Raw genomic sequence first — 26,509 nt, forward strand, 5'->3', positions numbered from 1 at the left:
AGTTCTAACACCCCTACCCTGCAGGGCAATGGAAAGGGTACGGGAAGGGGCTTTAAAAAGAATCTTCCATCTAAAACAAACCTTGTAAATCACTTCCTACTATTTCCCAAACTTTAAAATCGTTGTTTTGTGGTTAGCGGTCTTAAAGATCTTCCAGTTCCCTTGGACAAAGAACTTTTCCATCTCCTTACTTCTTTTGGGTGATTTCCCAAAGAGACTGTCTTGACCATTTTAAAATTGAAGAGTCACTCCCATATGTCTTATTAAATTTTAAAATATTTTATAATTGAAACATTTAAGATATACACAAATATACAATATTTCACATTTGACAAGATGCAAGCTCCATAAAGGCAGAAGTTTTTGTTCTTTATCTCCAGTGTCTAGAGCAGTTCATGGTACATAAGAGGCACTCAATAGTTTCTATTTTTTGTGTAAATTAATACAAGCGCACTCACCACAAGTTCCAAAGAAATATCAAGTCTCTTGAATTTGTTATTATTCCTGAACATTCCTATGTCTACAATCGATGTATATATCTTTAAGCAATCCTTGGTATTTTTTTTGCAAGCTTTAACGTTGTCTCATTGTTATCACTGCATATATTCTTCAACTTTTTTTTTTTTTTACTCAACCTTGTTTTTAAGCTTTACCCATTGATACTTACTACTTTTCATCTCTGTATGGTATGTCATAGTATGAAAATAATTCATTTTTCCAATGGATTGTCATGACTGTGCTATGAACATTTTTGTACACAACTCCTGCTGTATACATGTGTTTCCCCAGGGTATATACTTAGGAGTGGAATTGCTGGCTTATAGGATTTCTGAATTTTCTAAATATTACCAATTATCTCCAATGCAGTTGTTCTAGTGTACAAACCCATCAATGGGCACTTGAGTTTCAATTTTTTTGTATCACCACGGAAAGAAATTAAAAAAAAATTTTTTTAACAAAAAAAGAAGAAAAAATAAAAACAAAGAACATGGAAAGATTTTTTGAATAGATGTGTAAGTGTTTTGACCTGAAGGCCTCTTTTACTATTAAGTTTCCATTTTGTTACTCATTCATATTTCTTATCCTGTGGATGCCTTATTTACCCATTTTTCCCTTTTCTTATTGTATAATTCTTAAAAATATTCTAATAGTGACCCTAGCCCATTATATACATTTATAAATGTGTATCCATGTATTTTTTCCCAAACTAGTTAATTAGTTACATTTATTATATTTAACTCATAAATGTCTCATCATGATTCTAAGAACAAGGTCATTCTCCTACATAACCACAAAAATTTATCACACCCACAAAATTTAATATTTACATAATATTAAATTACCTAATATAAATATAGTCCATAATAGTGCTTGTAATTGTATCACTTAAATTCACAATCCAACCAAGGTTCTCACAGTGTACTTAGCTATTTAGCCCTCATCTCTCATCTCCTTTGGTGATAGGAATATTTTTAAAGAGGAATTTTGCCTTGCAGAATATTTTTCCTTCAATTTTGATTTATCTGCTAGTTTTTCTCATCAGTAGATTCAGGTCAAACATTTCTGGCAGGACTATGATGTGGGTGATGTGTTTTTCTTAGTACCCGACATGAGGTTTTAGATGTCACTTTGTTCCATTGTTGGTTTCTATGTAAGTATTAGAATTACTTGCAAAGTTATACAAAAAACCCTGCCAAGATTTTAATTGGAATCAATTCATATTTATAGATTAATTACATCTCTTTATTAGATTTATTCCTTGGTATCTTAAATTTTCTGTGCCATCTAAGTCTTTTTTATTTAAAGATTTGTTTTTATGATAAATGGTGCCTTTTTAAAAATTCTGTATTCTATCTATTTGTTGCTAGGTATTATTTATTACTGATATGATTTCCAGCAGTTCTTTTTCATAAACTAAGTTTGTTACACTTATATTGTTCAAAAGTTAAAAGATACATAATGACATACAGTGAGTCTTCCACTAACCCCAAAGGTGGCCATCTAGTTCCTTCCCAGAGGTAACCAATGTAACTAATTTCTTACATATTCTCCCAGGACTATTTTATATAGGTACAGTAATTGTGTGCATGTATTTATATACATGGAATGTTACCATTAAATAAATGAGAGGGCTCCTAACAGAAATAAAAGCCAGAGAAAGGGCCTATTGTAGGAAGGACAGTTTGGTTTTATAGTCTGATGTTTGTAATGACTGTTAAACTTCCCAAACACTCTGGAAAAAGCAAAGGATTTAATGGAAAGTTCCAAAATACACAACAGCCATTTCCACTCAGTATACTTTGCTACAATGATTCCATGTGCTTAGAAAAAGGAAATAGGGCTCTTTCAAAACCACAGATCACAGTCCTTCCCTGTGAAGCCATTCACTCCTCTTTCAGTGCGTACAGAACATCATCCTGGCTGACGTTGAGCCGCACACGAAGGAGCAGGTCATTCCTGCTGGGCTCCACGAGGAGGAGGCGGCAGGAGCCCAGGTGAGAGCACACTGCCATGGCCTCCGACATGGTGGGATATGGGAGTCCCTCCATCCTGCACAAGGCCACGTGTTGACTGTATACCTAGAAACAAAAAGCAAATCTGAGGTCAACTGCCGAAAAGGTAGTCCTGGGTCTGTAAGCAATTGTTTATTTCTTTTGGGAAAATGAGACACTTCTTGTCCAGGACACTCAGTACCCCAGAATGCATCAGTGGGTGTTTCCCTGGGGCACAAACACAGGGGCAGAATACAGTACTGGCCTCGGAATCAGAGAACAGCAGGTCTGAACTCTGGTTCTACCAATTACCTAAATATGCAACCCAGGGCCAATTATTTCACTTTTTGAGATTCAGTTTTATCTTTAAATATACTACAGTATCCATCATGAGTTAATAGATATAAAATGTCTGGTAACTGTCACTGTTATACAAACAGTCCTTGTCTCTGGGGCTGAGCATTCCAATTGTGCTTGTCAGGAGCAGGGATATTAACCGATTCAGCGCAGGGTCCCTGGCATGCATCACAATTACTGGCACATTGTAGATGTTTAGGCAATATTTACAAATTAAAATGAAAGTCACTCTGCAGAAGAGCAATCTCAGGCTCTAGAAGAACAATAACGGGCAAAACATGACCAGCAACTAAATATTTAGAAAAGAATTTAAAGAAGATAAGCTGAAAGGAAATAAAGAAGTAGCCGGAAGGAAAATTATTTCCTGACGTATCTGTCTAAAACATACTCATACACACACACAGACACACAAACTTCCAGGTACTCAGATACCTTTAACAATTCATCTTCAAAGGCAGTCTGGTACCCATGGACACCAGTTTTAAATAAACCACTAAGACACCAGCCCTAAAGATTCCTTTTACTTGATATAGTTGAAATTATGCTCAGAATGTTTGGATTGATCTTTGTGATTTGTTTTTAAATATAGCTTGTTCTGAAAGACACCATAAGCTATTGTTCATCTTGGACTCTCTCACTTCCAGAAAAGTACCTGGCACATAGTAAAGCTTCAATCTAATATCAGAAACCAGCTGCTAAAGCTCCCTTTTCATACAACTCAATAAAATATCACATAAAAACAGGCACTGGTCTGATATTCTTTAGCATAATCAGATTGGCACAAAATAGTGACAGACTGTTACACAGTGGTTGAAATTTCCACATATTTTAAAGGCACCAGAACAAACTCTAGAAGGATTTTTAAAAAGCAGATCAATCACCTGTTGAAACGTTGCTTCCTCCAGCCCTGATCGACGGAACTCTGCAAGGATGGCTCTCAGGAAGCTCTGTTCCAGCACGGAGGAATTTCTTGAAGAAAATGAGATGTGAATACTATTCAGTGGCTGTACCACCAACCCAGAGGAAAGCCAAATAGAGCTTCTCTGTGTCTTCAGAGAAGAGACAGGAGAAAACTGAGGACTGTTTCCTCCTATAGTCCTATATCATTTGCCAAGGATTCCCCTTCCTTCCAAGTCTCAAAATGATACGAAAAAACACCACTTTGGAAGTGAGGGAACACAGCGACTCTACCTGAACGTGAACCAGCACCCCCACTGCATTCAGTGTGAGAGAAGTTGCTACTTCCTCTTGCTTCCCCAGCACATTACTTCATAAACACCTGGAGTGTAGCTCAACACATGGTCATTATTCTGTTGCACTAGATTACATTTCTGTCTCCCTGACTAGACTATGCCTCAAGAAAAAGGGCAGCGTTTTCAGTAAATGCAGGTTGAATAAGCAGAAGCTTCAAAAGGGAAACATGCTTCCATAGCCCTCCTGCTCTGGGGCCCTCTCCAGTGGTCTTCCAAGGGAGGTGCAGAGTCATGGAGCAGAAGCGGCTTACTTGATGGCAGTGATGTATGATGAGGAGAACATCTCATCGACCGCTTCCAGTAAGTGGGCTGTGGTGACCAGGCCAGGGGAGCCGGGCTTCTGGTGGGAGTACTCACAAATCTCTGTGGCACGCCTACAAATGTCCAGGCAGCGTCGTGCATCTCCAGAGAGGGCTGCTACCTACAGGAGGGAACATTGTATTCCTTGAGATCCCCCTGTCCTCTCAATCCAGGAGAAAAACCATCTGGTTCTGTGTTCAGCTACAAGGAAAGGCAGGGCTGGGAATGCACTTAAGCCTGAAGTTAATTACTTAGCCCGGGCTGGGAACCTGGTGGGAGCCCAGATGTAATCATATTGCGCTTGGGGCCCTTCCCTGAATCTACACCTTTGCCCTGGCTTTACAGATAACTCCACAATGGAAAAGGCAGAAATTCTGTGTTATTTAACATTAGGGAAATGAAGAAATCTAAAAGAAGGGACCCTTGGCCCCAAATCATTATTGAACTATCTGGGAACACAAGGGCTCTTGTTCCTTGAAGAGAGAGAAGAAGCCAAGAGGCTAAGGTAGAGCCTATTTTGGAGAATGATTAAGCCACAGCCTGAGCCTCCCTCACAGCACATGTTAAGTTTTGGAGACCACCTGGTCAACGGCGAAGTGAACCAGAATCAAGAGGCAAGGAAGCCACAATGCTGGAGGACCCAGAGGAATCTGTAGTCGAATGAATCAGAACCCAGCATGCCAGTGGCTGCCTTGCCTTCCATGTGCACAGAGACTGAGGGACTCCTGGGCTCCCTTCACAGGGAATCTGACACTTTCTCCCAAGCTGACATAGAAGGGCCCTTGCATTTTAAATTTCACTGAGGGAACCCCTGGACTCACCATTGCCTGCAAGGCTCTCTCAGTTTCTGTATTCCCAGTGCTTGCCAGCAACCCCCATCATTTGCCTGACAACCATCACAGGCGATGACATCCTGCTGATGGCCTCCCCAAATAACTATTTCCTTCCAAAATTCATGCTATGTTAAGTTTAAAAAAGCAAGTGGTATAGGTATATATACATATATATGTATGTGCATATATATTCACACACAAGTAGTCATTTCTGGGAAGTGGGATTACAGGAGTTTTGAAATGTTTTGCATATATTCTGTTTTCAGAATTCAATTTTAAGGCATTCAAAACAAAAATCACTTTGCCAGTAACCCAAGACAGAAACACGAGCACCGGCTTACATTCTTCCCTCCCTCTCATCTCCCACATCCAAATGGGGAGGCTGTCCTCGGGATGTTTCTGCCCTATTGCTTCTCCTCTCCTCTGATCACCATTACCACTGCCCTGGGAAGCAGAGCCATGTAGTGTTAACAGCATGGATTCCAGAGCTGCTGCGGAGGCCTAGAACCGAAGTGGACACGGGGCCCTGGGAGGCAGAAAACACCCAAAGCGGTCCTCACTCTAAGCGTATCCATGAACCCTGCCCAACCAATGTGAAATCTAAGAGAATACTGTGCATAAACTTGGGACCCAACCCCCACTAAGGCTCAGAATAAGGGGGAGAGACTCACATACAGAAAAGACAGCAAGAAAAGGCCTGTTTTGACCTTGGTGCTAGGTTGCTATAGGATAAGAAAAACCCAACTGAGTCTTTGCAACCACAAGCCCTCCAGGCAGGACACAGGAAGCCTACTCTAGTAAATGTGACTACCCCCGAAAATATGGGAAAGAACTGAAAATACTGAAATTGGCCCAATCAGACTGCCCCACAGTGAAACTCTCAGTGAACGAGCCCCACTCATATGCTCAGAGCTCCCAATCAGCTCTGTAATCTCCACCCTTAGCCCTGAATGGACACCAAGACATCTGAGGAAAGTAACAGTGCAAGATAAAGACCAAAACCAAGAGACAAAAGCATCTTGGAGGAAAAAGGAGAAAAAAATCTCTATAAGTAGGATGGCATAAAAAAGGACTGTTCGGGGGGGGGGACTTTTAGAAATTGCAAGATAGCAGAAGTGGAAAAACTCTACCCAATAGAAGGGTTAGGTAGTAACTTTGAGGCTCTCTTTCCTAGAAAGCAAACTTGGAGACGAGCAGCATATCTGGCTCACCTATGACCCCAGGACCTAATACATTGCCCTGCTCTGAGCAGGTGGCAAAGACGTGTGCTGCTGAGACAGGCACTCCAAGTTCATGTCGTTTTGGGTAAGAAACTAGAAATAAGCCTGTAATTCTTTTAAGTGCTGAATACTGTGGATGTGTGGTTTCTTCCATTCAGCTTGAGACAGATATTTAACCCGCTTTGTTCCTCAGCAGCCTCGCAGAAGTCTTAATGGAATCTCAGTTGGCATTCTCCCAGTGAGACTGGAGGGGGCGGGCACCCCACACTTCATACCTACCATGGAGTGTGAGCCCTGCCGGCACATTACAGACGTGATCTCACTTAATTCTCATAATGACCCAATGGGGTAGCTATTCCCATTTTTCAAAGAAGAAAACAGACCCAGGACGTTTCTAAGTAACTTTCCTATAATCTTCCATATGCCTATTAGTGTTAGAGCCCAGATTCAAACCAGGCTTATCTATTTGACTATACTGCCCTTTTCAATATACAAACTCCCTGAATCAATTAATTTGCATTTGTATTTTGGCCCACCATACTTATAGCCTTCTGATTAATTATACAATAAGAATGTTAAGGAATTTTTCAAAATTTTGTTTCTATTTCTTGGGATTTGTTTTTACAGGACTTCCCAAACGTCTCTTCATCTCCAGAGCACCCAGCACAGGGCTTCTCATGGGAGGTACTCAGCAAAGACTTGCCCTGTGGCTAGGAGCTCCCTAAAGCCGACTTACCTTCCTGGCTACCAACTGGATGGCATCATCCTCAAAGGCCTTTAAATGTTCGAGTCGGGACACTAGGATCTGTTGCAGCTGGCTGTGCGTATAGGGCTGGAAGGACATCCTGGTTAGACCCTGGGGAGTCAAGACAACAGAGAAATAAGTTCATGGATTGCCCACTCTGACAGTCCTGCTGGAAAGCCAGCCTCAAGTCCCCAAATCTGATTTCCAAGTCTCGTATAACAATTGATACATCTCACCCCAGGACCACTGCTTCTGGCTCCTTTCGTCACTGACAATGGCCAGTAGTATCCTGTAGGGCCGTGGTTCTCAACTATTTCTTCATTTGGTTTAAAAGAACTGTTTATTCTACTAGAATCATTCAGAGGTAGATCAGAGTGGAGGGGCTCTAATCCGAGTGGGTGGGAGGCTCTTCAGCTCCTCCACATGCAGGCACAGCCTGGCTTCCCTCACACCTGTAAGTACTTGTTGTGCTTCCTGCCAAACTACAAGATCAAAGAGGGCAGAAACCACGCTGCCTTGCTCACTGCCTGGCAAGGGTAGGTGCTTAATATTCTTAAAAATAATTAAACTTGTAGGGCTCTGTGCTGTTGAAGAATGTACATGCAACAGAACACCAAGGAGATGTTTGTAGAAAATCACACAATGGTGACATATTTATTTCCAACTTAGAAATTGTAAGAATTTTGGAAGCCACATTTCTTACTTTCCCCATTTATTTTAGTTTCCTATGTATTCATTTTTGCAGAACTCCTTGGCCCAGCTTATGGATCTGTAAGAACAGCTTGAGAACGGCCCTACCAGTCGGCTGGACACCCGGTTCATCATGATGCGCTCTGGCAGGTCCATGGTGTTGGCAATGGTCAGGACCACAAGCCGGGCCTCCTTGTGAGTGGGCCAGTCAAAGAGATTGTACATTACGTCTTGTTTCTGAGTCCACAGAAGGTCAAGCTGACGGGAAACAGAGAGAGACACAGGGTCGGCCACAGAGACTGAGCCAGGGCCCCAGAGAAGACCTGTCACCACTGCGTTAGCTGCCCGTGCTCTTGGATCACACCAACAAAGCAGCCGGGCCAGCAACGGACACACGCCTCTCACCCCCAGAGTGGGCTCAGGTGAAGGAAGAAAGGAGACAGGACTTTCCTCCTGCCAAGTATTTGCTCCCAGAACATCAGTCCAGAGCCACGCCACTTCTCCAGCCCTCCCGTGGGCACCGCCTTACCTCATCCACAAGCAGCACAGTAGTGTCCTGAGAGGACCCTCGGGTGCGGAATCGCTTTGCCAGAAGTTCTGCTGCGTGGTTAGCGGTTGCCCTCTGACCTGTCAGCTTCTGCATTGGGGAAAAAATAGGTGTGTAAGCTGTCAGGATTTTACTCTCCTGTATTTAAAGTTAAATCTGCTAACAGAGAAAGCTGTTTAGTCTGAGGACTTCAGTATCCTGTTCTCTGTCTTCCACACTTAGCCTGGGAGAAGAGAAGACACCACAGGAGATGACACATAGTGTCTGAAATGCAAATGAGCCACAGGCTGGTCTCAGAAGCCCCTCCAAAATCATTATTCCATGACTCTATTTATAACTGGACACAACTTGTTCCAAGATAACAGCTAATGAATGGCCTATCTCTAACCCCTTTGCCAGTTTGCCACACTGCCTCCTGAGGTCAGTTTTCACTGTGTTGTTAAATACTGGCTTCCAAAAATTCCTATCCAGCTCCTAGACTTCAGGGTCCTTGAAGGTAGGAATTCTGCCTTCCTTGCCCTTCCTACCTCTACATAAAGGACAATGCTTGTCATGTCATTAGTATGTAATATGCACAAAATTAAGTAAACCTTTCCCTTTTCACATGCCACCAAGAAATGGTATTTTCCAAAAAGCCCAAAAAGCTTTGCTTACCTGCAAGATCTGCACATAGACTTGGTGGGGCTCTGTCAGCTTCATGCCATTGACCTCAATGTATTGAAAGGGGGGAACATCATTTGCTTGGGCTGCCTGCTGTAAGCAGCGTATCACCTCGTGCACAGTGGCAGTCTTCCCTGTCCCAGGGACCCCAGAGATGTACATGCACCTGGGGCAAGAAGAGAAGACCCCGAGCTAGGTCTGGGCCATCTGCCGCACACTACCATCAGTTAGGAGTATGGGAATGTGGGCAGGAGGAAGGACAGAGACTCCTGAAGCATGCAGGTGGGGGCAGTAAGGACCATCCTTGGCAGCTGGTCAAAGTAAGACTTGTTTATATAGAATCAGTTATTTCACAGGAGACACTGTGTACAACGTGCCCACCCAAAGAAGGCCAGTGTCATTTTCTCTGTAAGACAGAATTTCTACTCCTATAGAATTACTCTGACAACAAAAGCTGCTTCAGAAGCTTTAGGCTTCTGTAATGACTCTCCCTGTTCTTCTGACACTGGGAAGAGACTGCTGGGTTGAACTACAGCACCTGGGGTGGTAACTAGCAGGGGCCTTCTGTTCTGACCATCCTGCGTCCCCCAACATGACTCACCCTCCAGTATGGTCAAGGAGTTTGCTTTCCACAAAGTTGTAGATGTCTTGGAATTCCTGTTCCCGACAAGGAAGAGACTGAGGTACAGCAGAAACATGCAGCCTACAGTTGGTGATAAATGAGGGAAAAGGAGGAATTTAGAAGCATTTCAGTCTCTACTCAATAATAAGTGGAAAAGACTTGTATAATCCCTTTCTCCACCCAGATCACCCAACTCACTGGTGCTAACCAACAGTATGTATCACCTGGGGCGCCTTCCCCTAATCACATGAGTGGACCTTATCTCACACACAGTCTGCTTCAGTTGCTTCCCGGCAGGATCTAGGCCTATGTATTTTGACAAAGTCCCCACATAGTTCTAAAGGGTCCTGCAAATGAGAAGCAGTGTCCTGACTAATCACCTGCCATCCCTAAGAACATGGTGGTCACAGACTGGAAACTCCTTCCACAGCCTGTGCACATTAGCTCACCTAGATACTGCCTGAGAGGTTTCTTTCAAACACACACGTTCATTTCACTCTCTATCTTTGTTACGTACACCAGTGACTGCAAATTACTCCCATTTCATGTGAATGAGAGCAGAGGCCTGCTTCTGCCTATCTGAAAAGGGCCCCCGAGCAGTGTCACCTCAGCCGGGCCTCCTCCAGTGTGTTGGTGGGCTCCTGGGCAGCCAGGTTTCGGCTGCGGATTCTGGGAGTTGCATGACGTGGTGTTCTGGGCTCGGGCTGTATTCAAAGGAGAGAACATATTTCAGAAGGAAAAAACAAAGCAAATCAGCAATCTGATTTGTGATGATCTGATAAAGAGAGGTGGTGAATTCCTCTTTGTTCCTTCCTGCATAAAGCACCAAGATGCTTCCTTTCTCCCTCACATTACCCTACATTTTGTTCATAGTGCAAACACAACTTATTTCTAATTTACATATAGTATCAGAATTTGAAAAGTGTCAGTCTGCAGAAAGGATGAATAAAAGTATGGATTAAATACTTTTTCAAAGCAAAATATTACCTTGGAAGAAAGACAAATTATTAAGAAATCCTAACTACTCTGCCCAAAGGCAGGGTAGTGCAGCAGACATAAACTGGGTTTGATTCATAAGATTCTCCTCTAGATTTCTTTGAAAATATGGTCAAACTTTAGCTCAGAACGTCCACAATCCCTTGCATAGTAGTTGTGAGACAGGAAGGAAGAGGGCAGGGCACAATCATTGAGAGAATGACACAGCAATTGAAGATAGGACATAAACTGGTTAGAACCAACTCTGCCCAAGATGGCAGAACATCTGACTTCGAGGACACCTTGAGCCTTGTTATAGGGTCACTATGATACATTAACACACTAAACAGAACACCCACAGGTGCCATGACAGCTCCCAGGGTGACCATAAAAGGCCATGAAGTGTGCAGTGGCCCAGTTCCTGGAAATTCCTGCCCCTTCCCCAAATAGTTGGAATAATCTTCCTACTTGTTAGAAACTAACCACCTCCACACCTCAGGCCATCTTTTGAGATGGCCCACATTCTCTTCTGAGATGGCCCACACTCTGAGCAAGTTTATTTAGAAAATGTATCTTTCTAAATAAACTGCCTTTCACTTTACTATGGCTCATTCTTGAATTCTTTGCTGTGCGAAGCCAAGGACCCTCACTTGGCAGGGCACATCCCAGGGACTCTCCTGAGATGTGAGACATGACCATCCTCTTGTGCCCCATTTTCCTACAGCACTTGGAGAAACCTTCCCAGATTTTTCCACTCCAAACCCTAGGGTCACTGTTCAGGTTAGGCCAACAGCCCTATTTTACTATTCTCTTTTTCCCTTGCTACTGGCTCATTAGAGCAGGCCTGCTACCCTGTAGCATTTATGGCATTTTCACAAAGCACTCCATTCTGTGGGGGCATTTCTCCTACCCACCCTCAGCTTCCAGCCAAGCAATAGTGATAATCTCTCCACCTCTTCAGTTAGGCAGAAAGCGTTTAGTCCTAACAGTTTAACTTGGCGAACACAGGAAAGGAATAACAAAACCTTGCTGAGAAGGTTTCAAAAAACTGGGCAGACTTCTACCCTTTTTATTATGCTAAAGAGGCCCCCCCCCCACCCTATATCCCTTCTTTTGGGTGGGACTCAGAAGACGCAATCAAACCAGATGTACGGTGAGCTATTCACATCATAAGTCTGCCTCTAAACAAAGTGATCGATTGGATTTCCTTCCTCCACTACAGGTCTTTCTTTAACTTCACACAAGCTCAATCACATTTTTCTTGATATGGAAAAATGGAGATCAGCTTTAGGAAAAAAGCTCTAATTAGGCATTTCTAAACTGTTCTAAAGAGCAAGATGCTCCAGGAAAAAAGTTTCCTAACATGCTCATGCCCTCTTGGAAGGTCACAGTAACACCAGTAAGTTAATGGCCTTAAGAAGTCATGTGATAGTGAAACCAGATTAACTTTGTTTAATCTAAACGTTTCTCAAACTTATTTGAGCACAATAAGATGCTCTTTTCTTAACAGCTTTCAATGTTCTGCTAGAGTTCCATGGGAAGTAGAGAAATGTCCATTTATCATCTCTTCCATCTTACTGCTACACAATTCACTACCAGCACCTAAGCAGTGTATCCTCAGCTGTATCAAGAGGCACAAAAAAACCAACAACCCGGCCCAACAGCTCTGGATTCAGTGTCCCCTGAGCACTGACCACGCACAAATCTATGCAGCTTTCGCAGGAAATGCAAAGACAAGAGGTCAGTTCTTGTCCTTCCCTCAGGAAGTTCGGCTCTTGGTCACTTGGTTCTGTATCTTAAAAGGAACTTGGACTCAAGTCACTGTCTACTGGATCCATTTTCAGTCCAAGGATTCACCTACATCCTTTCCTCCATGAATATTCCCAGGGGCATAGTTTGAATATGACAGATCTGTGCTCAGAATCCAGTTGTTACTAGTTGTGTGAGTTCAGCCAGGACAATTTCTAAATTAAGAGAGTGGTGCTTCACTGGAAAATAAACCTGAAAGAACCTTACAGTTTTCTTTGGTGTTTTGGAGGGAGTCTGTAAGGATGACTTCATAGAAGAGCGTAGGTTCCTGGACACACTGCTGTGTGTTCTCCTTGGAAGGGGGGGTGGAGAGGCCTCATCCTCCTCACTGCCAGAGTCTGAAATCTCTGCTGCCGGCAGAAACTCTTCCCCTTCTTCGTCACTTTTACTATTACCTAAAAACCTGAATGGTGGGACACATTATTTCCTGATATTCAGTGTCTGAAGTCTAAATAAGAAGCTCCTAATAGGTCAGTGTGGATTAGAGGTATTGCAGAGTCTTTCCTGCAACTGAGCAATACAGGATGTGCTCCACTTCTTGGGCCCTTGCTCCTGAAAGGCTTTGCTAAGGGCTTTATTTATATTATCTTATTAAACCCCTTAACAACTTTGTGACTTGCTTATTATTATTAATTATTATTATTATTACTCCCATTTTATAGATGAGGAAACTAAGGCTTAGAAAGGTTAAGTAACCTTCCCAAAGATAGTAAATGACAAAGCCCAGGTTTAAATCCAAGACTATCAGATTCAAAGTGCATGCTCTTAGGCACCCCACTAACAGTCTTGCTGGGTGTAATAATTATGGGGCCCTGGGAGCCACCTAAACTCAGGGCCACCTTTCTTGCCCCTTTCAAACTAGGACATTTATGTGAAATTTACATAATTCTAGACATTGTAGGTAAAAAGTGAATTTCAGTGGATTAGCAAATAACTAATGACGTAAGAGGCTTTAAGTAGGATTATAGATATTACAGATGGCAGCCACATTCTTCTGCCTGCCAAGGAGCAGTCTTACCTAAGTTGCTGCCTAATCCGGTTCAAAGTCAGGAGAGAACTCTTTCTGCGGATACGATGGGGAGTAGAGGTAGCTTCATCCCGAAATTCTGGCTCTTTGGCCTCCCTGCAAGATTATCACAGCACGGTTACGGGAAGCAATTTCAAGTACTAGGGATCAGCAGCAGGACTAGAAGATAGTCAGGTGGCCTGACTGGCTCCTAGCATTTCTATAGCTACTTTGGAAGGAGCTAATAGTTTGTAATTGAAGTCTGACTCAGACTCAGAGATCATGGTTTGCCAAAAGCTTATCATTTAAATCTGACTTACCAACTCCCCAGCTAGAGATCAGAATATCCTAATCCTAGTTTCTTACCGTTTTTTAAATTTCTGACATATCTATGAATTTACTGTCCATTGAGGCTCAAGGTGCGCAGAAATGCAGCTATATTTTTAATACAAAGCACTTATCAAGAAAACCTATTATGAGCCAGATGCCAGAGTTTCTGAGCAGAAAACACTGAAATTTGGGGCTTATCACATTATTTGTGCTGCCTGTTATTTACAAAAATTGTCTGGGGTTAAACTGCAAAGTTTGTTCTAGATGCATTATCTTCATGTAATATGTGTATTAGAGAATGGTTTCTAGTTAAAAAAAGAAAAAGGAAAAAAGAAAAACTGACTTAGAAAAATCACTGTTAAAATGTGGCAGAGTCACAGCAAGTAATGAAATCCAGGACTGAAGAAATTCAGGTTTAGGAAATTATCTTCTGCAGCAGTGATCCCCAAAGGGCAGCTAAGTATATCAGAAAATCATCCAAAGAGCATCTCAAAAATGCAGATTCCTGGGCCTAACACTTGGAGACTATTCACTACGTCTAGGAAGAGGCTCAGAAATCTTTATTTTGGAAAAGCTAGTGATTCTGTGACACAGGCAGATTCGTAGCCTACTGCTCTAACTTTATTGTGACCCACACGTTTCACATCATGTGAAGGATCTCAATTTGCTCTGTGGGAGGCAGGGTAACATCCCTGGTCACCTCTTTCTGATGTTTTCTGGTTTCAGAACCACCAAAGGCACCACCGAGGATTTCCGTCCCCCCCTGGTAGGGGTAAGTGTTCTTTCTTCACTAATCTCTGTCGTTTTCAAAGCTGGGACTCGAGTTCTCAAGATCATGTGACAATCAGGTGAAGCCTTCTTGTCATCCTTGGCACAAGAGTGTTGAATCTCTCCAGTTTTCTCTGGGGCTTGCAGAGCTGGAGACAAGGTCTGAGCCCCATCAGGCTGAGATCTCTTAGAAGGTGAGGTGATCTCCGAGAAGGCCACTTTCCGTTTTGTTCTTCCAGGAGAATCCAATGAGGCTCTCGAAGTCTGCTGGGAAATCCTAGTGTTAGGTGTCCTAGGGAAACCTAAGTTCAGGAGAGATCACCACAAACAATGTATGAATTTTGTAACTAGCACTATACACACCCCCTATACAATCTCTTTATAAATTCATTCATTGAGTGATACAAAGACATAAGTTATCCATATTTTGAATTATTCTTTGCTTTCTTTCCCCAGGCCAGGTAGCTCTTACTATTTTTAATCTCTCACTTAAATTCCATGGGTAATTTTCCTAGTTAGAACCATAAGTCAACAGTTAAATCAGGCTTTTGTAGGTAAACATCCAGATCAGCTTTTCCCTGAAGTAATCTACCAGAACATTGGTTCTCAGCCAGGGTGATACTGCACACCCTCAGGCCCCATTCAATAGCATTTGAAAAAATTTATACCAATGGCTCTGTTGAATAACACAAACAAGTGGGAGTATACCAAACTAAAAAGCTTCTGGACAACAAGGAAACAAAATGAAAAGGCAGCCTGCTGAATGGGAGAAAATATTTGCAAAGCATGTATCTGATAAGGGGTTAATACCCAAAATATATCAAGAACTCATAGAGTTCAAGAGCAGAACAAACAATAAGACTAAGAAATGGACAGAGGACCTGAATAGACAATACTCCAGAGAAGATACACAGATGGCCAACAGGTATATGAAAAGGTGCTCAACATCACTAATCATCGGGGAAATGCAAATCAAAACCACAGTAAGATAGCCCCTCACACCTGTCAGAATGGCTATTATCAAAAAGACAAGAAATAACAAGTATTGGCGAGGATGTGGAGAAATGGGAACCCTGATGATGGGAATGTAAATTGGTGTAGCCACTATGGAAAAGAGCATGGAGGGTGCTCAAAAAACTAAAAACTACCATATGATCTAGCAATACCATATCTGGGTATTTATCTGAAAAAAACAGAAATGCTAACTCAAAAAAGATAAATGCATCCCCATGTTCACTGTAGCATTATTTACAAAAGCCAAGACATGGAAACAACCTAAGTATCTATCAATGGATGAGTAAATAAAGATCACATGGTATGTATATACAATGAAATATTATTCAGCCATAAAAAAGGAGATCCTGGTATTTGTGACATAGACAGACCTTGAGGGCATTATGCTTAAGTGAAATCAATCAGACAGAGAAAGACAAATACCATATGATCTCACTTACATGTGAAATCTAAATAAAAAAACAAAAACAAAAAAACAAAATCCAAGCTCATTGATATAGAGAACAGACTTGTGGTTGCCAAAGGAAGAGGATGAGGATGTGGGCAAAATGGGTAAACGTGGGCAAAATGGGTAAACATAGTCAAAAGGTACAAACTTCCAGTTATAAAATAAAATAAATTAGTCATGAGGGTCTAATGTACAGCTTGATGACTACAGTTAATAATAGTGTAGTGCATATTTGAAACTTGCTAAGAGAATAAATCTTAAAAGCTCTCATTACAGAAGGTTGTAACTATGTACGGTGATGGATGTTAATTAGATTTAATCAGTTTGCAACATACACAAATATCAAATTACTACGTTGTACAGCTGAAACTTATATGCTATATGTCAACTGTCCTTCAATTTAAAACAAAGGAAATTTTGATACATGCTACAACATAATGAACCTTGAGGACATTATACTAACTTAAACCAGTGAGAAAAGGATAAATACTTCATGATTCTACTTATATGAGGTATCTACAGCAGTCAAATTCTGAGACAAAAAATAGAATGGTGATTGCCAGATCATGGGCATGGGGAAATGGGAAGTTATTATTTAATGGATGCAGAGTTTCAGTTTTGGAAGATGATGGGGATGGTTGTATAACAATGTGAATGTACTTAATGCCATTAAACTGTATACTTAAAAATGACTAATATGTGATGTATGTTTCAACATGTGTCTGATCAGTACCTGGCCCACTGCTGCACTAACTCAGTACTGTAGCATGAATTAATATTTCACCATTTTCCTTTAGTCTCAGTATTGGCCACTGTGACCCATTTCACACTTACTGCTGAGCTCCAGCCTCTTCCTTGCCCTTGGGGTGACAGGATGGGAAGGAGTTTGGCGAGATTTGGAGGTGGAGTGCCTTGATTCAATCCTTTTGACTGCATGTTCTGTGGTCCAAGAAGGGCTTTCTGTACTCTTAGTTTTGGCTTCCAAGGGCTTCTGGCATCTAGGGCTGCCTTCTTGTAGCTTATCCAACTGTGCAATTAGTTCTGGAGATAGTGGTTCAAATTTTTTCTCATTCCAAGATAGTTTCACAAAGAATGTCTTCTCATTTTTCAGATCCATAGGTATTACTTCCCCTGGGGCTAAAGCTACTACCTGAATTTAGGAAGTATAGATGATAGAAAGAAATGAGGACCAAAGGAGCCAAGGAATGTTGAATGAGAGCTATGATTAAAAAGCAGTGAAGTCTGCATTCTTATCTGGAACCTTACTTTTCCAAACAAAAGAGGCATGGATGTGGCATAGCATACTTCTACGGACCTCTCCTTGCTGATATCCATACCTCTTGTTGCTTTCTTTTCTAGCACACCAAATTTCTCCACAAAAACTAAGGATGCTCCCCTGCTCGACAGTCTACAACGACTCCCTAGTCTAGCAAAACCAGATAACCTACATTGATTTTCAGTGCCTTCTAAAATCAGGCCCCATTTTACCTCCTGAGTGCTCAACACCCTTTTCCACCACTAGTCGAGCTTGGCTTGTCACCACCTAGCTCATTCCCACCATTACGTTCCTGCCTAAACACCCTTTTCTGCTCTCTCCCTTTTTCAGTCGACCCATCTTGCTGCTTCAAATTCTATATCTGCTTTTCACTCCTTCCCTCATTTAACTCAGAGATAAACTATTTTGTGGCATATGATATGCTGGGCCCACAGACTGGAAAATTTGACTATAGTCATGCCAGGCCATAATCTCTCATTAAACCAATCACCTAATCACCATGCAACCACATTTCACATCAAGATCTAATCCCTTTCAGGGGGGCTGAAGTAGCTTGAGAAATAACCCATATCTTAGTCTCCAAACCAGTGTCTCAATTCAGCCTACAGCTAGCTCACTGGAACCTGATTTATCATAAAATCCCATAACACAAATTGCCTGTAGCAACTAGCACTCTTTGTACTGATTTACTCAAGGTGACATCCTCATTCAAACAAGCATATTCACCCTCATAATGTTTTATGCCTTCCATAATCATTGTTAAATATAATTTCCCACTGTGATACATTTGCTAATTCCCGCTTATCCCTCAGGTCACAACCTAAATGTCACTTCCTCCAGCAGGCTCCTAATACATGGTAAGTACTCTCCAAAAACATCTGTTGAGATGAAGTAGGCAGGCAAACAGAGAAGATATCAAAGAGAGAAAACTTCATTTCTGTGGGGTAAATTAGAGCCAATAATATTTTTGAGGTCATGAAATTTAGGAGGTGGCCAGAAATTAGCTTCAAGACAGAACTAAAGATCAAAACATCACCTACCTGCACATGGCCAATGATGGTCTCGGCATTAATGTTGCTGTTACAGGCAGGGTAATCATACCAGAATATCTCTTGTGCAGCAGGCTTTCGGCCCAGCAAATTCTGCTTATTGACAGGGACTTCACAGAATCGCATAAACCACTGTACTCGAGCACGTTTCTTGGAATAAGTTGCAGAATCTAGGAGGGATAGGTGAAAAACGTAAGGTTAAGAAAATGTGGGAACATTTTATTAAGCACTTCCTATGTGCCAGACACTGCTAAACACTTGGTAATAATTAACACATTATCTTTAATCATCACAATAATCCTACAAGGTAGGTACCATGGCTGTCTCCATTTTACAGTGTAATCACATTACAGGGACCTCAAATAATTTTTCAAAGGTCACAGAATCAACCGACAGCAATCTGACTCCACTCAGCACCCACGTTCTTCTCACTTTGCTCCACTTCCTGATGGTGCTGTCAGTCATCAAGTAAGTTACAAAAGGCATTTGGGAGGAGCAATTCTAATCACAGGCACTGAAGAAATTTTGCACATCGGTGATTATAAAGAAACTATCAACCAGCAGCAAAACAAAACTACTGACAAGACTCAGAGCATCAGCCACTGAGATGACTTCTGGCAAACATATGATTGCAATCTTCAGCTTTATCACCTTAATAACCCATTCATACCACTCCATACCAGTGTTAGCTCCAAGTGAAAGGACATACACTCATTAGTGCCACCATCATCATCACCTCTTCTCTTCCTTAGCTCTGTTCAGAGAAAGGCTGAAGCCATCCAATGGCGCACAACACACGGATTCTAAAATCTATACACAAAGGCCCACATCTCAAATACAAAAGCCCACACTGCTGCTGTGCTCCCTCTAGTGGATGCTGGTTTGATGAGGTTTTCCTTCATACTTGTCAAATACTCTCTGCGATGTAAAACATCATGCTCTCGCTCTACCAGTTCCTTTTTTTGGGCATACACACTGCCACAGGGCTAACTACCATATACTCCTCTCCTAGCTCTTGGCAGAGGTAGTTTTGTATAGTTTTAAATTTCTATCTTTCTTCTTAATCTTCCTTTTGGAGCTCTGCCTCATTCCCACCTTTCGGTGCTCTTCTCTGCTCTGTAGAGGGTTAATACCTCTGAGGCTGTGAGTGTGGACTTGCAGGCTCAGGTTAACACTACCTTCAGTTTCGCTCCTCTAGTCGTAAAGGCAGTAGTGACTTTCTACCCTTACTGATCTCTGGGAAACACCATCATTTGCTTCTCCAGCCTTTTCAACACTTATGCACTAGTACCTCTGGGAAGATAAAACATGTGAAATGTTTTTATTTTCCTGACTGAACATCAATCAAATGATACACCTTCTCAATCCAACTTTCCTCCTCACTGGTAAAAGCCATTTTGCATTTGCAAAATTACTTTCTCATGCCAAAATTAAAGAATATGTCTCTAAGAGTGCATATCACTTATCCCCCCACCCCTTTTCCTAAATTCATCTTTTCTCTCCATTCCAACAGTCTTGCCTTAAAGGCCATTCTTACCCACTCCTAAAAGTAATGGAAAAGTTAAATTCCTGAACACCACAATCCTATTTTTACCTAATACTGCTCTAGTGAGTAAAGAAGATCACAGGTGGAAGAGGGTACAGCTGGTGCTTAAGTGACCCCATATGTACACCCTATATGCTGCTGTGAACAGAGGACAGTAGCTGTCTCTTTCCCCACCTCCTAGCACTTCCTAATCATTCATGACAGGAATGCTGTTCATCCCAGCCCCAAACTCACCGTCTTCAAACAACTCAAGCAATTTAGCAACATATGGATTTTCATCATCATCTCCTTCAATCAACACAAACTGTCCAACTTGGATATGAATTTCAGTCGAACAACCTTCTTTTTTCACACTCATTTCTCTAGGAAATAACAGAGAAACATGTTAGGAAATCACTTAGGGTGGGCCAAGCTCTTTAGACCCCTGAGCACAGAGCAATATGTTCTTTAACTGGAAAACCCCCTGAATAGTTTCTCTCTGCTGACAGCTCTCCTACTAGAAACCAATGCACCTGTAAAGTCATAAGTGAGAGTAGATGAAATGAGTTGAATGAATTGTTTAAGCATGGATGATGAATCCAAAGGCCTTAATATGAACATTAACTTCTCACAGTTACTGACAAAGAACAACAAAGGACTGAAGGATTCCCAAGGCATGAAAGCTACCCAGTAACAACATCAAATTGTTCAGAGATCTCTAGGGCTGAGAGAACATAGTAATAACACCTAATCCTGCCCTGTTATCATGCAGAATTACACAGAACCCACCTGAAACAGACATGACATTATCAGACATATTGAATTTTATTAACCTGACATAATGTCTTCCTGTATCACAAGCTGTAATATTTATGCTACCATCTTCTAGCATCAAAGAAAACCCCTCCCGGCAACCAATTCATATTTACTGTCCCTCAATTCTCAATCTGCAGTAACTAGAACACCCTGGATACAAGTTATGAACAGCTTAGCTTGGAGAAGGTTTTAGTCCCAGGACAACCAAAGGACTCCACTCACTTGTAGGTTTGGCAGTGTAGTTTTCGATCCAACAATGGCCTGCCAACCCAGGAATAAATCTGTCTGGTCTTCAGCCTTGTAGGATAGTGCGCCATGGCTCCTGTGTAAAAGTTCACTGTAAGTTAACATGACACACTCTGATGGATTTTGGGACATAGTTCCTGCCTTCAGTGAGTTCAGCCTTCTTTTCTGCCCCTACTACACTCCCACACATTTTAGACTTAGGAAAAAAATTTTTTTTGAGGAAAAAGTCAAGCTCTATGAAGATTGAACATAGGCAAGTCAGTATCATCTGTGTGCATTTTGAACTACGCCTTATCTCTTCCCATCCAGGGCAAGAGAAGGGTCAGTATGTAAGAAAAGAAACTATAGACGTTTAGAAGTACTTACATTGTGCACAAGGCACAATGACAGGTAAACATCTGACAACTTGAAACTGAAAGACAGTGATACAGTAGTTGTATCTTCATAATATTTATAATCTAGGTAGGGATAAAATATAAATACACTAAAGACAACTAACAGTGCAAAGAGTCAAGAGAAAGAGCCAGAGAGACGACTGCAAGTTAGAGGACAGGTCTTATGGCTGTTTGGGGAGGAAGGGTTTCCTACTGGGGTTTTCTAAACTAAATACTAAATACTAAATAGCTCTTGATAGGATGGATGAAATCAGGGATTGCAAGGATGGAGGCAAAAACATGCAAGAGGCATTCGAGGGAACGGCAATGGATTTTTATCAAGTGTATCATTCCGCTTCACATTAAAAATAAAACAAAAAACCCAGTGTCACTAACCTGTACTGCTCTGGCAGTTGGAAGGGGTATTTTTCTTTGCAGCTGACAGGTACAGGTACTAGACACAAGAATAGCTGAAAAGAAATAATTGCATTAAAATATGCAGGGAAAAAAGGCATTTTTACTGACAATACAGAAATGTGAATGAAAAATCCAAACATATCTGATAATCTTCTTTACAATTTGGAAGCTACAATCTACTAGTCCTAATAACAATCCATAATCTTAAGTTTAATAGTTTTTTGAGGGTTTTTTTGGTGGGGGGAGGTAATTAGGCTTACTTATTTATTTCTTCTTTGAGTAAGTACAGGGGATTGAACCCAGGACCTCATGCATGCTAAGCATACAGTCTACCACTTGAGCTATATCCTCCCCTATCATCTTAAGTTTAAGTTATTAAGAAAATAATCCTTTCCTCTAAATTCAACACTTTTCTAATGGAGCTAAAGTTTGACAAAGCGGGGTTTAAAAAAATTTTTTTTTTAAATCCAGTTTGACAGAATTACTCTGAATTACTGAGAGAGGGACCAATAATTTCAGTCCATGTTGAAAACAGAATTAGAATAGTATATTGACATCCTGATTAAACAAGCTGGTTTCCTAAAGGTCAGTAGCCTTATGTCCTACATTCTACTTGGGAACATTTTGACCCCTAAGATTTCCTGCTTTTAGAAAAGGCATTTTTTAATATACTTTGAGGAAATTAATTAGCAAAAAAGAAGATACTGAGTCATTGGTAAATGCACAACTTACAAATGATGCCTGAATGATTACTATTTAGAACATTTAGAGAATAATTCACAACATAGTACTATAAAAATCAGCCTGATTTTAATTAAATACATTGTAGAAATGAACAAACAGTAAAGACTGATGAGTTAAAACAAGTAGAAGATTTGTGCTCAAGTAAAAAAATGCATTTAGATTCATTATATCCAATAAACTATTGGTTAAAAGTTGGTGTAAGTGAATCTCAATAAATGTTCAAAGAAATATATAACCCTAACTTACCTTCAGTATAATGGAAGATGTAACATGAAACTATCAGAAGTAAACTTGGAACTTTTCACTTTTCCACAATGAAATCAGGCAAAATAGGCTACTGAAATACAAAGGATACAAGTAAACAGCAGTACTCACTAAGCTCCATCATTTTAAAAAATAGAGTATCACTGAGAGTGCTTTGTGGCAAATTTGGAATCTTCCAATATTTTCTACAATTCTTGAATAATTTAACTGCAGAATAAATGCCCTGATTTGTCACATTGTCTGTGATATTTGATTACATTGGCACAAGGATCTCATGTTTTCAAACCAAAAACTGGCATACACAAGGACAATCTCCAGACCCCTAAGGTACTCATGTATATGTAAAGGCATTAAATCCACGCTCTCAACGTTTTTAAATCCAGACCATATTTTAGCTTATTAAAGCAGGCATCCTCCTTCAAAACCCAAGCCAAGATAAAATGTAACATTCCTTGTCTAGACCATGAGCTGTGTTCACTGAGACCAATATAAGCATATATGTGTGCAAGGGAGGGTGATTTATCCAAGGCTGAGCAGGTTGGGGTGTCAGAAGGCTCTCTGGGCCTGACCCACATAACCTGCCTCACTTCAGTCTGTCAGTGCTCCAGGCCTGCTTTTCCAAACAGCAAACAGACCAAGGTTGTTAGTGCCCTCAGACTTAAGCAATTGCCCTTCTCTCTTCCTGCGAATCTTTGCAAGAATGTCTCAGGTCTCAGCTTCAGTGAAACTTCCTCAGATAGGTCTTCACTAATACCCAATGGAAAGTTACCCCTGACACCGCTCCCGCCTGCCCTTCAGGGTCATGCTCCATTACACCACCCTGTCATCAAGGCAATAACCATTATATTACTTTCTTATTTGTTGTACTTCCTACATTAGAATGTTAAACTCCAAAAGAGCAGGGATCTTGGGATCTTGTCTATATTGTTCATAACTGCATTTTGCACATGATAGGTGAACAAATGAATGAATGAACAAACTGCTTTTAAAAAATCATTAGGACAATACCAAGTGTGATAAGGTAGGGCAGTCAGAACCCTCATACACTGCTGGAGGGCATGTAAATTGGTAAAACCACTTTGGAAAATTGGCAGTATCTACTAAAGCTGATGCATATCCTATGACCCAGCAATTCCAACAGAATATACCCAACAGGAAAACATACACATCAACAAAATACATGAACCAGAATATACATAGCAGCACTATACAGCAATTAAATTAAACCAACCACAACTGCACACGTGAGGAAAATCTCACAAAATAACGAGCTAAAGGAATCAGACACCAAAAGAATATATAGTATATTGATTCCATTTATACAAAGGTCAAAAAAGGGTAGAAGAAAAAAAAAACCTACGGGATTAGAATATAAGGTAGCTAGGTGACTGAAAGGAAGCACAGTGGTGTAGTGGGGTGCTTCTGGGATAATGGTCATGTTGTTTCCTGATCTGGATGCTAGTTACATGGATATGTTCTCTTCAAGAAAACTCAGTGCACTGTACACTTATGACTTGTGCACTTTTCTATATGTATGCTATTTTTCAATGAAAAGTTCAAAAAATTAAATCAGGAGTCCTTCTGAAAAGGCACTCTAAGGAGATCATACATACTATCAGGACTCTGTACTAATACCCGACTTTCTTACCCTCAACCCATTACTACATCTCATCCACCATCTGCAAAGAGATTCTCCAACAGGGGTTTTGAATGGGGTGGAAAGGCAGGCCTGACTTGGCCTAGCAAAGGCTTTGGCTTCCAGAAGATACTACAGGCTCTCAATGTTGCTGATATCAGAAATCTGGAACACACACACCACCCAGTCCAGGGGCCACACCCAAGGAAAACAGATAAGGAAGCTGCAGGAAAATAATGATAGCAGTTATTTATTGACCCAATGAGACAGAAGGTAGAACCAAAACTCTTGATATATTTATCTGATTTAATCCTCACAGTAACCCTAAAACAATGCTGGTCCATAGTAAGTGCAAAGTAAGCCCTCAGTAATAAATATTTGCTGAATGAAAGGTAGATGCTATTAGCACTCCAAGATGATAAATTTTCCTAATGTTATAGAGATGGCGCAGTCTTAATTCAAATGCTGAGCAGCTGGATTTCAATGACTGTGCTCAAAACCACTTCACTTTAGAACATCTTGTATGAAAGTGAACAATGTAAATATACGTCCAAGAGAGCTTGTTTCTGATGTGCTTATTCCAATAAGTCAGGCTTCCCAGCCACTGACTTAAAGGTCAAATGAGCCTCAATTTCCTTATCCACAAAATGCAGATAATAGAAACTTCCTTCCATTCAATCATGTTTATTTATTAATCATCCATTGTGTGTGACGCACTAATCTAGAATTAATGAGGATTAAGTGAAAAAAATGCAAAATGGTAAATTCACTTTCTCACTCCCTTAATCCCTTGCATTTATCTGTAAGAAACTGTGTTTTTGGTAACTTTATGAATTTGCATTCAATTTCAGAAGTGTCATAAACCTTCTAAAGTCCCACATATTGCCCTTTGTTACATTAAAAAACTGTTGCAGAGAAACTTGATAAACATGATAAACATGATCTCACGTCAGAAACCTCCAATGGCATTCACAAGCACCCAATACAGCAGGGAAGAGGGTACCACTTTTACAGACAACTAAAACTGAAAATTGGCATTTCTAGTCATTGCGGTTTGTCCTGCAACACAAGAATCTCGCAGGACAAGAATCTAGCATCTCCTGCCTCTTAAGTCCAGTACTTTTTCCAATGGTCAAAATAGAAAGCTCTTCTATTCCGGGGTTAGACTAAAGGAATAAAAGAGGTGCCATTAGACTCTCTTCCTAGGAAAGAAGGTGGAGGAGAGCCCAGCAGTTAAGAGCCGCTCATCTGGGGAAGAAAAGGCCCGGGTAGAAACTCAGGTTGCTTAGTCTTAAAAAGGGACTTAAACAAGTCTCTTTCTGAGAGCAACTGCTCCATTTGTAAAATCGGGTAATAACTTCTGCTCCGCCTTCCCTGTGGTGCTTGTTACACTACGGTTGAAAGGAAGAAAAGATGCGAATGCTTCACAAGGGCCACGCAGAGAGAAGGGGTGGTTCAGATCATTACTGAGAGTCTCAGGCCGCCGAGGACAGGAGTGTTCACGCTTCTCCGCCGTTGGCTTCCGGTTTCCCCACTGCAAACCCACAGTCCCCGGCAGAGCGGGAAGCCTTTTAGAAATCGGGATGTGGAAGAAGACCGCTCCTAATGGGCTTAGAACAGTGCCTGGCACTTAGCAGGCGCTCAGTAAATATCTGCTGAATGGGGCTGAATGGGTCCACAGAGAACAAATTCCTCAGTCCCCGCGGCTCAGGTCCCTCTCCAGCCCGGGAGACGCCACACTCACCGGGTGCCGAAGCCTGCTCAAGCTAGGCACAAGCCCTCCGCTTCCCACCTCCGCTTCAGGAGCTCGTGGGGCTGCAGTAACCCTCACCTGCCCCAGCTAGACTCCTCTTAACAGCCCCCAGCCGCGCAACGGAGCAGAAATGGGCGCCTCGCTGGGAATGAAAAGAAGGTGGAGAAAAGAAAACTTCGCGCCAAACGTCGTGGCCCCGCCCCCAGGCTGTCTCCACGTTCTGTCACCAGCCGGCCTTTCCACCCCGCCCACCTAGGAGGGGACGCATGACGTCACGTCCGCCAACTTGCAGCGGCCATCGTTGATTCGGTCCGCGACGCCTTTCGCGGAAGTTCCTGTA

At 41.6% G+C, this 26,509-nt stretch overlaps 1 protein-coding gene across 3 annotated transcripts; it reads right to left on the bottom strand.

Annotated features, from left to right (window-relative positions):
• Positions 1 to 2,168: 2,168 nt before the first annotated feature.
• On the bottom strand, positions 2,169 to 26,414 carry ORC1 (origin recognition complex subunit 1). Of its 3 annotated transcripts, none has more exons than XM_032494275.1 (19): positions 26,248 to 26,414; positions 22,763 to 22,853; positions 21,752 to 21,825; positions 20,958 to 21,057; positions 20,175 to 20,302; positions 18,386 to 18,564; positions 16,904 to 17,219; positions 14,540 to 14,909; positions 13,522 to 13,626; positions 12,711 to 12,906; positions 10,326 to 10,423; positions 9,699 to 9,800; positions 9,092 to 9,263; positions 8,420 to 8,527; positions 7,999 to 8,148; positions 7,192 to 7,311; positions 4,354 to 4,523; positions 3,731 to 3,818; positions 2,169 to 2,579 (listed from the first exon to the last, which is right to left on the bottom strand). In XM_032494275.1, exons 4-19 carry the CDS (start codon positions 21,050 to 21,052, stop codon positions 2,385 to 2,387), a joined length of 2,592 nt encoding a protein of 863 aa, XP_032350166.1. In that variant the 5' UTR covers positions 21,053 to 21,057; positions 21,752 to 21,825; positions 22,763 to 22,853; positions 26,248 to 26,414; the 3' UTR covers positions 2,169 to 2,384. The 3 variants fall into 3 exon arrangements, with proteins under 3 accessions (XP_032350166.1, XP_032350164.1, XP_006180320.1); XM_032494273.1 differs by having other exon boundaries at positions 22,763 to 22,850; positions 26,161 to 26,414; XM_006180258.3 differs by having other exon boundaries at positions 26,161 to 26,414.
• Between the last annotated feature and the right edge of the window lie 95 nt (positions 26,415 to 26,509).

Source organism: Camelus ferus, chromosome 13 (genome assembly GCF_009834535.1).
Source record: "Camelus ferus isolate YT-003-E chromosome 13, BCGSAC_Cfer_1.0, whole genome shotgun sequence".
Lineage (NCBI taxonomy): Eukaryota > Metazoa > Chordata > Mammalia > Artiodactyla > Camelidae > Camelus > Camelus ferus.